This window comes from Colias eurytheme, chromosome 6, assembly GCF_061535395.1.
Source record: "Colias eurytheme isolate Ceu_HAF_F1 chromosome 6, ilColEury1 Martin Lab GWU primary, whole genome shotgun sequence".
In the NCBI taxonomy this organism is placed as follows: domain Eukaryota; kingdom Metazoa; phylum Arthropoda; class Insecta; order Lepidoptera; family Pieridae; genus Colias; species Colias eurytheme.
The window spans coordinates 11,639,310-11,656,133 of record NC_142985.1 but is presented as its reverse complement, the minus strand read 5'-3'; the positions used below and the strand labels follow the sequence as shown (position 1 = coordinate 11,656,133).

Below are 16,824 nucleotides of genomic sequence, written 5' to 3'. Positions count from 1 at the left end.
TTTTGTGTGAATGTACCGGATTTAATTAGTATTAACTAAGTTAAAGCAGAGTCAACAAATATATTCCCGTTGAATAGCAAGGAACACTTACATAATAACTACAATCCTACATAAAAAAAATATATTAAATATTTTATACTGTATAATTTCAGTTACTGGAATCACTATCACATTTAGTGCAACGTGGTGGATGTATTGCCTGGGCGTCAGCGGGTGCCCTGGACGACGTTTACAGTGAAGCGACGCGCGCGTTCGACGCAGTGCTTCGAGCTAGCTTGAACTACGTCGCTAAAAAGTATTTTTTTATCACTAACATAATATAAAACCAAGCCCACCGCGTCTGTCTGTCTGTTCGCAATAAATTATAAGCTAGGTACTGCACTTATTCTCATTCTGTTTTCACCAATTGATAGCGACTTAGTGTGCCCTTCAGAAAAAGCCTATAATATGTCTTTAAGTTATACATTTTCCATAAAAACCTGTTTAATGTTAATTCATGTAATATGTATAAAGATATGTACGACTACTTACGCTTCAAATTATTCATAATTTTCAGATCTCGCTGCGAAGCCATTTGGATCGACAAAGATGAAAGCATAGAGCGGGTAGCGGAAAACATAATCGCTGCTCTTGTGCCGTGTGATACGAGGCAAAGTACAGATATGCAAACTTACCCTTTAAGGTATAATAACTATTTTCCAAACAACAGAGATTATCGATACCTTATTCTAAAAGGCATCGAAAAGAAGAGCCGATTGTTTTTTTTTTATTACTTTCATTTCAACGTCTGTACCGAAAATAATAATTTAATACGAAACACTAACTTCGTCTTAGCTCTATGACATAAAGCTAAAGCGACTGTTTGTTTGTTTGATCGCACTTATCTCAGAAACTGCTAGACCGATTTCAAAAATTATTTCATCGTACACAATAATATCTAAATGTACGTGATGCAGGAGAGTTATTTGATTTTAATTTTTAAGTAATAACACGGGCAAAGCGAAGTTGTACATAATTTAAGAGATTAAATTAGAAGTAAATGTATAACATACCACAGGAAAATTTGGTATTATGTAGTTGTTTTAAAAAGCATTTTATTATATTTTAAATAAAAAATAATAACTTTACTTATTTTATGTTTTCAGGAATATTGCAGTACAAATAAGCAAGTTTTTTGGGCGATGGTTAAAAATAATTATGTAGCTGGAAAAGGGAAAAATTTTGTAATTCAACGGCTGAAATAATGTATAATAAATTATGTTCATAGCACACAAACATGTTTTATTTAATAAGCAATAAATAAAAAATTTAAAATTATGACTGGTATTTTTTTTACTCGACTTAAAGGGGGTAATACATATTATTATTATCCATTAAATTTATTTTTATAATAATAATGAAAAAAGTGAGACACCACTCCAAAAGCTCTACAATTAAACTGACTTATGAACCATTTTTTTAACTTGATTGAATCTATTCATGGTTGCATTTATTGAGCAACAACTTATCAATAATGTTACTAGAAATTGGAAATATTGTCACAGACGAACATAGAACAAGTGCGTCTCGCATCAACCTTATCGCATCTCGTAAGTTCTATGAACTAACATCATGAATCGGAAATATCCAGGAAGTGCTCATCTAATAAAATAAGTGAATATTTCTAATAAGTGCTTTCTGCCGCTCCATTTCATATGCCACTCGGGGCTGAGACCCTAAAATTAGGTTTATGTAAGGACTATAGGTTCATTTTTACTCCAAAAAAGTGTAACAGGCTTAGATCATTATAATCTAAGGCAAGGGTACCCAATCTTTTTCATCTCGCGGCGCAGTTTCATGTTAAGTTTTTTGTCACGGCGCCAAAGATAGTTGAACAGGAAAAAAGGTACTCGCGAATATAAGCAGATCGTTTGGGAACCCCTGATTTAAGGTAACAAGCGTCCATAGCAAAGAATAGTACATTATTATATTTGGTAGGTATATTATTTATTGTAGGTGGTCTTGATGACCTGTTAGTAATATTCATACAAAACGCAGAACTTTTTAACTTTAGCTCGAACATACATTTCAGAAAAACAGACAAAATTCTAAAAACTACGGTATATTTTTAGCTTCGATATCGATTGTAGATTACGCGTGATTACATTACACCTAATTCTTTAAAAAATAATTATTCAATTTACAGTTTTGTTTTTCCTACGATTTTATTTCCATACTAATCTTCTTTATATATAAAAATGAATCGCAAAATGTGTTGGTAAGCGCATAACTCGAGAACGGCTGAACCGATTTCGATAATTCTTTTTTTATTATATTCCTTGAAGTACGAGGATGGTTTTTACGTAGAGAAAACGTAAATATGTACCACGGGCGAAGCCGGGGCGGACCGCTAGTCTTATATACAGGGTGTACCAAAAAGTAGTGATGAACGGAAGCTGAGAGGTAGAGGACCTAGAGGGCTATCCGAATCACCCCCATGTATGTTATGCGATTTTTCGTATTTTCGGAGTTATGACGATTTTTTCAATTTTTCACCGATCGCCGAGTACGATGATATTTTCACTCATGCTGACGTCAATGATTGCGGAAGATGCTTGATTTTTTTTGTGTGCTAAGCTGAAAGATAGGCCAATTCAGTATGGTAACATTTACTATCGTTAGATCTTTGAATGGAATAAAAAAAATAATTAAATGGCAAGAAAGATAAAATTACCCAGTATGTTCACCACTTCAAGGGCCCGTAAAAAAATAAAATCACATAAAAAAAGTTTTCCGTTTGACTTTTAAAAACTTGCTCTATCTATCAGATAGCTACCCTGAAAATTTCATTTTATTATTCAGAAGGCTTCAATCGAAAAATTTAAATCTAAATGTGGTAAGTGCAAAAATTGAATTAACATGATGATCATTAAAACCAATAAATAGGTGTTTAATTACCAGAAATTTTTAAAATAACCCCGCTGTTGCTCAATGCAAGTGCGACATCACCGTAAAAAGTTGTCTTTTAAATGTCTGAATGCCCTTTTATCATTTTTAATGGTTTCTTCTGTTACTATGAATTTCCGGGTTATTTCGTCTAAATTGTGGCATTCTCTCAAGTAGCCGAAGTCTTTTTAATATTCCCATTGAAACAAATCAATGGGGTTTAGGTCGAGGGACCGTGGAGGCCAGGCTTTAAGGCAGGCTTCACCGGCGCATGCGCAGGCTGCAACGACCAATCCATCTTTCAGGGTATCTTGGCCCTTTAGCCTGGCCTGCACGGTCCCCGGACATAAACCCTATTGATTATTTTCCGTGGGGATACTACAAAGACGAGAGACTGCCACAATTTGGACGAAATAACCCGGAAATTCATAGTAGCAGAAGAAACCATTAAAAATGATAAAAGGGCATTCAGACATTTAAAAGACTACTTTTTACGGTGATGTCGCACTTGCATTGAGTAACAGCGGGGTTATTTTAAAAATTTCTGGTAATTAAACACCTATTTATTGGTTTTAATGATCATCATGTTAATTCAATTTTTGCACTTACCACATTTAGATTCAAATTTTTCGATTGAAGCCTTCTGAATAATAAAATGAAATTTTCAGGGTAGCTATCTGATAGATAGAGCAAGTTTTTAAAAGTCAAACGGAAAACTTTTTTTATGTGATTTTATTTTTTTACGGGCCCTTGAAGTGGTGAACATACTGGGTAATTTTATCTTTCTTGCCATTTCATTCTTTTTTTTATTCCATTCAAAGATCTAACGATAGTAAATGTTACCATACTGAATTGGCCTATCTTTCAGCTTAGCACACAAAAAAAATCAAGCATCTTCCGCAATCATTGACGTCAGCATGAGTGAAAATATCATCGTACTCGGCGATAGGTGAAAAATTGAAAAAATCGTCATAACTCCGAAAATACGAAAAATCGCATGACATACATGGGGGTGATTCGGATAGCCCTCTAGGTCCTCTACCTCTCAGCTTCCGTTCATCACTACTTTTTGGTACACCCTGTATAAAAATGAATCGCAAAATGTGTTGGTAAGCACATAACTCGAGAACGGCTGAACCGATTTCGATAATTCTTTTTTTATTATATTCCTTGAAGTACGAGGATGGTTCTTATGTAGAGAAAACGTAAATATGTACCACGGGCGAAGCCGGGGCGGACCGCTAGTCTTATATATAAAAATGAATCGCAAAATGTGTTGGTAAGCGCATAACTCGAGAACGGCTGAACCGATTTCGATAATTCTTTTTTTAATATATTCCTTGAAGTACGAGGATGGTTTTTATGTAGAGAAAACGTAAATATGTACCACGGGCGAAGCCGGGGCGGACCGCTAGTCTTATATATAAAAATGAATCGCAAAATGTGTTGGTAAGCGCATAACTCGAGAACGGCTGACCCGATTTCGATAATTCTTTTTTTATTATATTCCTTGAAGTGCGAGGATGGTTCTTATGTAGAGAAAACGTAAATATGTACCACGGGCGAAGCCGGGGCGGACCGCTAGTCTGTACTAATATTATAAATGCGAAAGTAACTCTGTCTGTCTGTCTGTCTGTTACTCAATCACGCCTAAACTACTGAACCAATTTGCATGAAATTTGGTACGGAGATATTTTGATACCCGAGAAAGGACATAGGCTACTTTTTATTGCGAAATATGTACCTGCACGGGCGAAGCCGGGGCGGACCTCTAGTATATTATAAATGCGAAAGTAACTGTCTGTCTGTTACTCAATCACGCCTAAACTACTGAACCAATTTTCATCAAATTTGGTATGGAGATATTTTGATAACCGAGAAAGGACATAGGCTACTTTTTATCCCGGGAAAATGACGCAATCCCGGAAATCCCACGGGAACGGGAACTATGCGGGTTTTTCTATGACTGCGCGGGCAAAGCCTCGGGCGGAAACCTAGTTTTATTATATGTATAGATATTTAAAGTAATAAATTAAACCCAAACTTCAAAGTACCTTAAACGGGACCTCGATCTTCACTCTACACTCTACACAAATATTTTGACAAGCATGTTGTGCAAGCTAAAATTGTGTTATGTAGACCCACTATAACATATATTATTTATTATCTGTTCTTCGAAATGTCACTTTTATGATTAATCAAACGTCACTTCATGTCTCGAAATGGAGTGTCAGACGTGTCCATAACAAATACAAATCCGTTTTAAATTCTTGAGATTTCTGTGATGCTATCTATTGCTTGATAACAGCCTGAAAAAGTTTTCGATTATGTACATTTCTTGTAAACCCCTGTTTCTGCAACATTCGCGTCAAAAATATGGAAGAGGTAGGTGGTGAGGTTATTGTATTTTGGTTGTGTCACAATATTTTTGTAAGAGCGCATGGAAGTTTTGCAATGATGTATTTCGGTTTCAGGAGCTTAGCGAGAATGAATTGGAGGAGCGTATGTACTCAACGCTACATTATGTAGACGACACTCAGGCTAATGGAACGGACAGTTTGAACGCAAAAGATGGGGAACAAATTGATATCACCCCTCGCAGCAGTGTGCGTCGATATTGGCGTACCAGTGGGGACCAAAATTCACAATTTCGAAAAGTAAATACCCCACAAACAACAGTAAACAACACAGAAAAACAGCAACAGAAACCAAAACAAAATGAAGCAAAGCAATTAAAATCAAACCAACAAAATTCGAACCAATCAAAAAGTAAGCCATCAGAAATAAACCCATCAAAATCAAAAGCTGAAGATACAGATCTACCACCTAAAGAGGAAAAATCTAACTCTCCAAATGTATCTGCTGAATTGTCAATATTTCAACAACCTGTATCAAAGAATTTAAAGAAAACGATTGAAATATTGGATATTGATGATGATTGTCATGTAGTTGACATCCAGTCGAGCGATGAGGATGAAGTTATTGAAGTGGCCCTACCACCTAAGCCGACCATCACTATAGAGAGTTCAGATGAAGATGAAGTGTCCCCTGTAACAACTGAATCTCCTTCTAAAGAGAATAATGTCAAAAACATTAACGAAAGCAGGGTTTTGAGGGAAGTATCATCCAGCCCAGTACCATCTGTGGTATCTTCTGTGTCTGATGAATTCATACGAGGAGATTGCATTGCACTAAACATATCCTCTCGCCACAACAATAACCAAAGCTTTGATTTTGGTCTCCATGGCACTGACCTGCTTGGACAGACACCATCAAAGAAAAAGAAGAAGAAAAACAAAAATAGTGCCACATCCACACCAATTCCAAATCAAATTGCTACAACAAATAATAATTCAGTTGACTCCTGCTTTGCAACACCTAAAAGCAAAGCCAAGAATAAGAAAAAAGCAAAAGCATATAAGGCACAGAAAAATATTATGACTGTGGACTGTTACGATTCAGACAGTAATCTATCTATGATTGAATCAAACAAATCTTACACAGTAACAGAGAAGAGTTTTCCAAGTGCAGATGTATATGAATCGGATTCAAATCAATCGGTGCAAATTAAGGGGCAAAAAACGAAACATCAAGAGATATCAAGCACTGAAATTGACAGCTCAGATGGTAGTGTCATTGACAAACCGGAGGAAGAAACTATGATTATATCAAATGCTGACAATGATAGTGATGTTACTGTCATTATTAACAGCACAGACCTTGTTGATCTAACTGCGCCAGAACCTGTAATTGATGAAAACATTGTTATGGCAAATGTAACTGGTTTCCCAGAGGATGACAATGAGCCGATTGACGTTGACAGTGCTACGAAATTGGGTTCAACGAAAATTCCAGCTATACTCTGCGAAGACCTTGATTTTGACAATCTGAAAGGGAACCAAGTGTTCAAACGACGACGATACTCTCTTACGACGCTGCGAGCTGAAATGGAGAAGTTCTATAATGAAAGTTGGGGCGGAGAGAACTTCAATCATAGGGAGATACAGAAGAATATGTCACGTAAGTACTTCTTTATTATTTAATATGAGATAAATTGGAAATTAAGTATATCATGTTTTCATTTGCATCAATTATATTGTCTACTACTACTAAAACTAAAACTAATTGATGATTATATATTAATAATAACATAATGCATTGTCATGTTAAGAGGCATCTGAATGTCGAATTAAGTTGATTGAACTTCCATAATGACCTAGACATACAGAATGTATTTGATCATAATGCTTGTTCAATATCTAGATATGATATTTATTAATAAACAACATTGTTTGTTCTGCAAGTGGTTTTTATTAATTAGATTTTGTGTATCATAACCAAGATACATACTTGCTTGATTATTCAATAATAAAATGCTAGGCTTGACCAATGTCAAGCCTAATAACATGAGGATTAGCTTATAAGGGGTCTTTTCCAGGAAATTATCAATGAAATAGTTATAAAATGCTCTTGTAACAAATACTCAGGGGACTTTCAACATATTGTAATAATTATATTTTAATTGAATTCAAGAAGAAATATCTATTTTGTATATTTATTAGTTGTATAATTAAGCACGCCACAAGCTTTGCTCAGTATTTGATTAAGTAACACATTGAAAAATATTTGAAATTTTGTTATTTCTCCATGAGAAATGAATCAAAAGTGCATATCTTCCTCTATATTTAGATATTCTAACAAACAACAAAAGATCCATTGCCTGCTCACAAATTACAATACCACTTAGTCTATGTGCACTAAAATATATTCAAGGTGATTGAAATTGCATTGTTATTTAAATTATAAATGATAATCAATTGCAGGTGATAAGAGTCTATGGGTGATTGACCCAAAAGATAAGATGCCATCAATGACAAAGAGGAAAGTGACGTAAGTATTTTCTTAAAATTATTATCTTTTGTTACAGACAAAAAATCCTTTAGGGTGCACTCACACACATCAGTCACCGTCAAGGCACGTCACCGGACAGGATTAAAAAAAAATATGTATCAATAGTTCTAGTATGACTCTGTTCCCACACGACAGTCGCCGGCACGAAATCTATCAGTGACGTCACCGGTTAGGCACGTCAAATAATCTTTCCATACATGTATCATACTTTTATCCCCACTCACCCGGTGCCGTCACGTCTCAGTTCAGTCAGCGTCTTGCTACCGTCAATTGCACACGTCTAATCACTGACTAACCTGATGTATGTGTTCAATGATTCAGTCAAACCGGCGACGTGACTGACGGATAACATGACGGTGACTGGTGTTTGTGGATACGTACACAAACCATCACCGATCAGTCATCGGTGACTTGACGGTGACTGATGTGTGTGAGTGCACCTTTATACTTTTAAGTTAAGTTCGGTAAATTTATCGATTTAAGTGCCTATGCGAAATTTTCATGCGTGTATATGGGATGGATCATTATTTACTTTCTATTTAAAATGCGCCTGTTCTCAATATAATAATACATGTTCTATACTTACATACACCATAAAGACTAAATGTATGTAAGTAGATTAATTTTAACCCTAGAAAGATAGTCTGCGTCAAAATGACTCATGCGTTTTCGAAATATAGCTGTATCTTTTTAAATGTCGCGAATCCATAACTGTGCGTTTAGGACATTTCATAACTCACTGGTAGAAATCCTATGGTATACATATCAATAAAGTTAATCTAACCGATTTTGAAATATAACGACTACGTGAGTCAAAATTACGCATGATTATCTTTACCGTGACTTTTAAGATTTTGAATTCTATGGTAGTTTGAATATTTTTAGCTTATTATTACTGTATATTGTAACTTATGTTATAAATTTATGTTTATACATGTTGAAGCAAATATAGAAAACAATTGGGGATAGAAAATTGGAAGAATATTGTATACTGGCCGCTCTTATGCAAAGCGATGAGGGTCCCTGTGAAGATACCGATAGTGAGGTAGGAGGACCACGAAATTGAAGATGACGAGTAAAGTGACAGAAGAAGCTTTTCCTGATGAGATACAAAGCAAACATGATATATTACATTCAAGCAAAAGGCGGAGTAGATGCATTAGACCGAATGTGTTCCCTGATGTCCTATAGTAGGAAGACAATGAGTTGGCCAATGGCTTTATTTTATGGAATCATTAAAATTGCCTGCATATTGCATATTAAATTTATAGCCACAATGTTAATAACAAAGTACAAAAACATCCGAGTCAAAAAAACGTGAAATATAGACGCATGGAACTGTCTTCTTTGTTTATGCGTGGGGGTTTAGAATCACCAGCTTTGAGAAGATATTTGCGTGATAATATCTCCAATTTGTTGCCAAATGAAGTATCTGGTACATCGTAAGAAAGTACTGAGGAGACCTTCAGTAAAAAAACGTATTTACTATACTTTTATCCGTCTGAAATAGGACGAAAGGCAAATGCGTCCTGCAAAAAATGTAACATAGTTATATTATGTTGTGAGCATATGTTGATATGTCCTAAAGTTGTTTCTCACTAATTTTTCATATAACTATATCTACAAAATTTATATAACATATAAAAAGTCTGATAATTGTAGTAAAAAGTAAGTTTTTATAAGAAACAATACGTGTTACAAGAATTGTTGATTTAATGCAGACGTTTAATGTTTTCGTCTTTTTATATATGTAAAAACAATAATAAATAAATTGTCTGTAGTATTAATTATTCTAATATAACTGTAAATATATAAAAACTTAAAATTTATGGAAAAAATAATAATATACCTCGACTTAGAGCGATTTAAAAAACATGCGTAAATTTGACGCATGACTATCTTTCCCGTACTACTCAATATGATTATCTTTCTAGGGTTAAGGCGAATTTCATAACTGCTGAATATTATGTTCTATCAAGCTGATCTATGAATTGATGAAAAAAGTCGTATGAAAATAAACATCAGTCAAGGCGTTAAATATGCTATCTGACAGTTGTGTAACCGGCCTTTAATAAATCCAGCATTATCCCACATAAAATAATTTTTATGTGGGATAATCTTATCTTCAAAATAAACTTATTAATTTATTTTATCTTTATTATACAATTGTTCTTCTAAAATAAAATAAATATTTTCCGCAGGTGCAACTACTGCAATCGTATTGGACATCGCGATGACGTCTGCAAGTGGAAGCCACCAGTGTGCTTCATGTGCGGCTCCGAGGGGCACTACGAGCCGAGGTGTCCAAGGAAGATATGTGTTAATGTACGTGTATAGGTATTTTATATAAAACATATTGGAAGTTAAAATTACACGAAAAAAAAAATTTTGTAAGTACAAAAATAAATCATAGGATTTTCTTTCGTGTCTAGGATAATTACATTTTTTTAATACTTTCAAATCCCATTATATATTGTCAATTTAAAATCAATATGGTTCAGTTTTCAATTATATATTTTTATTTTTCCCTATAATTAGTATAAAGATCTTTTTTCATACTTTGCTATAACTTAAAATCTATGTATTCATCTGCTGATAGTCTATGGCTGATTGCAGCTGAATATATAGAAAAAAATGTTCATTGCCTTATACCTTCTATAATATCACTGACTACTACCCCTTTACTAAGTACAAAAATAAACACTAATAAATCATAACTTGCAGTGCGGTTCACCAAACCACATCTACTCGAACATGTGCCGGAACTGCTCCAACTGGCACAACATGAACTGCAAGGAGTGCGGCCAGAACGGGCACCCGGCGAGCCACTGCCCCGATGTGTGGAGACGATACCATAATACGGTATGGTTTATACATTTTGAATGAGTAATTCTTGTGTGTGTGTCACTGTAAATTAATGAAATTGCAATGTCTTAGCGATTTTTTTTAATATTTTTCACGTCCCAAATTCTGAATTGGCCAAAACATTTATAATTCAACACATTATTTTTATTAGATAAGAGAGATGGTATATTGCACGCCTCATAAGCGAAGCGTTGAGGTGGGTACTACTGTCACTTCGCGCAAAACATCTGATTTTTCAAACTTAAAATGTCTTTATGTATTGCACTTGCAAGATAATACATACACACACATATTAAGAAAAAACACTATTTTTAACGTTCATGATATTTTTGATGTCATTTTTGTTATTTAAACTAGTTAAAAAACAGTTTAAAAAAGTTCTGTCTTGGACGTCCGTGTGTCTGTATGTGCGGATCCTTTTTCTTGTTAACACGATAGCGACCGAAATACTTTACTAATCGAGTCTTTTTTTTTCTCTTACGCTTGAGTATGCTCAGGAATAGAACCCTTTCATTTTTCAGGGTCTGATTCGATGTGGTTTAATTGTTATTAAATAAACAAAAATAATAATTAATAAATATTTATTAAAAAAAAATTATGAGGCGTGCACTTTTGGATTTTCCAAATTATTTTAATGTTGTCTAGACTCTAGATAATTTAAATTCTCATTACAAATATAAAAAAATCAGACAATATGACCATAAAACAACTTTCTTTACAGATCAATATGACTCTGAAACTGGAACAAAACTTCCAAACCAAGAAGCACTACCAGCACTTCTGCAGCGGCTGTACCCGTCGCGGTCACTTAGTACACGCCTGTCGTAACACCCTTCCCTTCTCCGGCCTACCCATTAACTCCCCTTACGTCTTCTCCTACAATCCCATATACACCAACATACCCAACGAAAACCTTAACCCTAACAAGATCAAAAATCTTCAACTAGACACAACTATCGTCCTAGATTCACCGATTCCAAGGATGGATCGAAACAAACGTCAATCCAAATCTCCTGTTGTACACGAAACACATGTCAACAAGAAGAGGCTCACGAGTGTTTCAGAGTCCGGTGATGCGGGCAGAAATCCTAAAAGCCCCCTGATTTATAATAAAAATGCCCCCCAAAATCAAGCAGATTTCGGCAAATGTATAGAAACGAACAAGAGTTCCATTACTGAAGAGAGTAATAAAAATACAAATGTAGAGGCTGCTCCCGACTTTATCCCGATTAATAATTCAAATCATAATGAAAAGGGACAAATCATTCAGGACAACGAAGTATCCGACACGAGCACAGTTATTACTTCGGCGCGAATTTATCTTACAAATGAAATGAGAGAAGCTTTAAAAACAGAAGAGGGTAAAAATTGGTTGAGTGAAGCTAAAAATAGGAATAAGATCACTATAGAGGACAATGACGCAGATATATTTTTGAGTATTATGGGTTCCGTAGGGGACCAAGAGGCCTTCCAAGCTGAACTACGAGAATGGACTCGAAGCAAACATCTGGATCAAAATCACACAGAAATGAATAAAAATAAAACTTACCAGCCTCAATTGTGTGTTGACATGCCTAAAAAGCGGGTAAGCTTATTGAAAAAAGTCACAGAAGCTCTTGAATCTTTGAAGAGAAATATTGGCGATCCTAACACATTATTTAAAGAGCTAAAGTACCTGCAGAATCGTCACGGGCAACTTTTGAAAACGAAAGTAGTGAGCTCCGCACAATTGGACAACAATAGGGATAACATGAAAAAGATGATGAAAAAGCTTAACATGATATTACTCGGGCAAGCAGGACTTGCCGGTGGAATGGAGCATTTGAACAAGCTTTACGATTTACAAAGAAGGCTTACCAACCTAAGACAAAACACAGTATCGAAAACTTTACGAGATGAAATTGGACAACATTTCCATAGCATATTCTCGAGTTTACCACGCGATGACTACGCAGATCTGGTCAGCAAATACTATGTTAGTGGCAATAACACATCACTTTATAAGAAAAAGAATGACAAGGTGTTCCGGATTGGTCCCAAGCCACAGACAAAATCTGTGAACTTTATTCCAAGGAACAATGACATACGAGACGCCGATGACACCGATAAAACGGCGCCCAAAACTCGGAAACTCCAGAAATCCCTAAACAAACTGGCATTCTATCACAGGCGACTGGTCAATTCTTCGCCAGCAGATTCGAAGTCTATAAAGACACGTCACTTTTTAATGCAGAAACTCCACAGCAATATCGCAAGATTGGGGACTTTAACCAGCATTTCCACCACTGCTGTGAAGAAATTGCAAAGAATACAAGACGAGGCGCAAATGTTCTTGTCTAGTGTCTAAGATTTAGCACGTAAATCGACAGAAATGTGTGCGTGATAAACGCTCTATGCGCAAGAAAAGTGGCTATTATTCCCATTCAGAGATGGGTTTATTTACCGAGTCACTTTTCTTTTGGTGTTATTGCACCTCATTGTGCATGCTGCATACTTATAAAAATAAAATTAGTATAAAGCATAAAATATTTATTTTATTGTATTAATTCCTACAATTTACACGTTACAGTAAATTACTTATACTTTCGACTTCACAATTACTACAGCACCACAGCACCTATCATCTTTACAGTACAATAGTCAAGATTACATGCTTATCCAAGGAGTTTCGGGGAAATAAATTGCCTAATCATACCGGTAATAAAATTTTACTGTAACATTTATTATATATTTATATTATATATATTCTACTGTGTTATTTATTCAGATGTGGTACATCAGAATAACACATGAGAAAACTACTACTGTCAAGTTTCATCAAATTCCGTCTAGAATTTTCGTGAAAGGGTAAAAAACATCCATTATCAACAAGTAGGTATTGCTATGCTCTTTGATAACTACTGTTAAGTTATAAACAGACGTTCGAATTTGGTACGGACCGCACCGTGACCTTGGTGCGCTCCGGACCATATTCGATCATGTGTACAGTGGTCCGCCGGACATAATTATTATTATTGACGGTACGGTTGGTTCGATGGTTTTTTCATCCGAACTTGGTGCGGACCGTACCAAAATCGCGCGTGTGGACGGGCGATCGCACCGGACAGCGCATTAGTCATAGACTATATACCGTCAAATGTGGCTACTTGACCTTTACTTGGCAACTTGACCACACCTTCCGTTTAACAACAAAATATCAAATTTTGTAGAATTGAAAGCAAATTGACCTAACGTATCGATGTTGGTAGGTTTTTAAAATATTAATTGGCAACATATTTTAATTTTAAAGCGGTAACGCTGTTGGTTCTCGCAATATAACGTATCGAAGTGTGACTGTGACTAAGGATCTTTTGCCGGTGTCAGTATTATTATGTTTGTAGAGCTTAAACTGCACATCTCAGGTGAGTACAGTTTTGATATGTTGTGTAATAAACCCTAGAGATTGATTTTACAGTGGGAACTATCCAACTTTAGGCTCATCTGTCGAAATATTTGCTTGGGCATTGATGCCTCAGGTTAGGTCAAGTTGCCATTGACCGCTGCGTGGCAACTTGGCCTACGCCTAGGGTTGACACAAAAAATAACGTGACTGCATTTTTTCCTTTTTTTATCTGTTTCGAGTTTTGCATAGTAAAATCAATAAATTTGCTGCAAATTTCGGACAATCCAGATACTTATACTCTCTTTGATGACAACGATTTAGCATATTTCTAATGAAAAATAAATGTTTCCTTACCTATTAATAAATACCTATAAGTATTAAGTAATATACATATACATATGTATTAAATTTAGTTTAATAAATAAATAGTTCATTAAAATTTTTGTCTTGTTTGTGACAACCCTATCCGACATGTAATGCTTTGTATGAAATCATTACAAATCCCGTGGCAACTTGACCAGGTAGCCAGAGCCTAACAGTTTATTGTAAAGCTTCGGGCTGCAATATTTAAAAAGTCGAAGAATTAAAAAGTAATAGCAACTTAGCCTATATAAAACAAGAATGTTAAGCATCTACCTATGAAAACTGATGTGCAAGGTCAAGATACCACATCAGTGTCAACTTGACCTGTATTACGTTTATTTGTAAATAATGTTAGATTCAATATATTTTAAAGAAATACCTAGTAAAAGTGAATGATGAAATCATTCATGACATGAACAAATCATAAAATGTTAATAAAAGTTTAATGTAAATAAGTTAGCTAAGAAAAAGTAAAAAAATGTGGTCAAGTAGCCACATTTGACCGGTACTTATTACAGCTTTAGTCACAGTTCTACCGCCAAACAAAACGGACGTCGGTCGATCGTTATCAATGGCGATGGCGTCGGATGACGTGGCTAATACTGAAAAAACCGGCCAAGTGCGAGTCGGGCTCGCGCACAAAGGGTTCCGTAGCAGCAAATATAATAAATTACAGTTAAATCAACCTATCTCAAAAACTATAAGAGATACTTTGATCAAACCAAAAATCGTTGAAAGAGTTAATTAGCATGCATCACCTCTATTTTTTTTAGAATTTTATACCCCGTAGTTATAAAAATAGAGGGGGGGGGACATACTTTTTACGACTTTGAGAGCTGATATCTCAAAAACCGTTCACTTTAAGAAAAATGTTTTTTAGAAAACTTTATATCATTTTAAAAGACCTTTCCATTGATACCCCACACGGGTATGTACATCGAAAAAAAAAATTTCATCCCTCAGTTACATGTATGGGGGGCCCCACCCCCAATTCTTTTTTTTACTATTTAGTGTCATATTTTTGTAGCGGTTCATACAACACATATTCCCATCAAATTTCATCACTGTAGTACTTATAGTTTCCGAGTAAATCGGCTGTGACAGACGGACAGACGGACAGACGGACAGACGGACATGACGAAACTATAAGGGTTCCGTTTTTGCCATTTTGGCTACGGAACCCTAAAAAGATTAATAATATAAATTTTAGAACTCTACAAAGATTTATGATATGACTGCATAATATGTCTGAATGAATCCCTGTCTTTTAAATATAATTTTGCCCATTCTTTTCTCTTCGTTTTCTTCTTTTCAATGGTTGTAACTTGTACTTGTACTTGTACCAAAAGAAGCCTTGAACAGAGGTCTACATGTGAAAAAATACAACATTCTAACCACGAATTTATTACGAGAAATAGATTTTCAAAGAATTCGGTTTGACTTTTAATGAGATTACTATGATCAATGCTCGAAATATTCACAAAAAAAGGAGATTAATTTGTATTAATTTGATATTATTGAATTGTCTTATAAATCTAAGATATTTTTTTTGTTCAGTTAATTTATTACATATAAAGATTGTAATAAATTAACCTTTTACCTACATATAATAATATATTGAAATATCGACTCTAACTAACGACTAAAACATAAACAAAAACTTGGTAATAGATAGTATGATATATATAATTTTATTTACTAGGGACAACCCTGACATTCTTTGAAAATCTATATCTCGTAATAACTTCGTGGCTAGAATGTGGTATTTTTGTCACATGTAGAACTCAGTTCAAGGTTTCTTTTGGTACTAAACAGAGCTTCTACTAACGCCTGCATATAATATAAAAAATAAAAACGAACATCAGTAAAAATTACAATACTTTCGCCTCTATCGACAATATCGAAAATTTCAAAAAGGGATAATTTGCGCCTTTAATCACTTCATATATTAGCAACGTAATAAATTATCTAGTCGCTAGTGTCTCTATTTTTTTATACGAATTTATTTAGCTCAGTCGGCCGCGAAAATTCCAATATTTTAAATGTTTTTTTAAAAATCGTAAATTTAATCGTAATTTTTAAACAAAGAATATTTTCTTTGTGCGGCAATGCCTGGACGGATAGCCGAAACCGATTGAATATTGAAACTGTAAAGGCGAAGCTGCAAATTAATTGTAATTTTAAATTATCGTGCAAAGATTTTTATACATTCGCTTTAGAAAATGAAGAGCTATTAAAAGCTGTTTCTTCCAACAGCAAATATAAATGCCAAAAATAAATTTTCTCTATTTAACATTGCTGTTTTAATTATCTCCCGTAAAAAATAACTAAAACTATTTTTAATGCTGTTAACCCTTAAATCAAATACTGGCAACCCT

At 34.7% G+C, this 16,824-nt stretch overlaps 2 protein-coding genes across 3 annotated transcripts in view; both read left to right on the top strand.

Annotated features, from left to right (window-relative positions):
- The window catches only part of LOC149908050 (uncharacterized), a 32,155-nt gene extending 30,838 nt beyond the window's left edge, over positions 1-1,317 (top strand). For both annotated transcript variants that reach the window (XM_090103180.1, XM_090103179.1), the window contains exons 4-6: positions 153-295; positions 557-682; positions 1,146-1,317. In XM_090103180.1, the coding sequence (XP_089959306.1) occupies positions 153-295; positions 557-682; positions 1,146-1,203 (327 nt within the window). In that variant the 3' untranslated portion in view covers positions 1,204-1,317. The remainder of the gene's footprint in view (positions 1-152; positions 296-556; positions 683-1,145) is intronic.
- Positions 1,318-5,124: 3,807 nt separating this feature from the next.
- Zcchc7 (Zinc finger CCHC-type containing 7) lies at positions 5,125-13,227 on the top strand. The gene is made up of 6 exons (XM_090103178.1): positions 5,125-5,310; positions 5,400-6,945; positions 7,749-7,815; positions 10,038-10,161; positions 10,561-10,698; positions 11,423-13,227. Exons 1-6 carry the CDS (start codon positions 5,302-5,304, stop codon positions 13,046-13,048), a joined length of 3,510 nt encoding a protein of 1,169 aa, XP_089959304.1. The 5' UTR covers positions 5,125-5,301; the 3' UTR covers positions 13,049-13,227.
- Positions 13,228-16,824: the final 3,597 nt, after the last annotated feature.

Bases quoted from the DNA above. Each gene is read 5' to 3' on its own strand.
- Zcchc7 (XM_090103178.1), top strand. The intron at 6,946-7,748 runs GTAAGTACTTCT...AATCAATTGCAG, and splicing joins GATACAGAAGAATATGTCAC to GTGATAAGAGTCTATGGGTG. The intron at 7,816-10,037 runs GTAAGTATTTTC...TATTTTCCGCAG, and splicing joins ATGACAAAGAGGAAAGTGAC to GTGCAACTACTGCAATCGTA.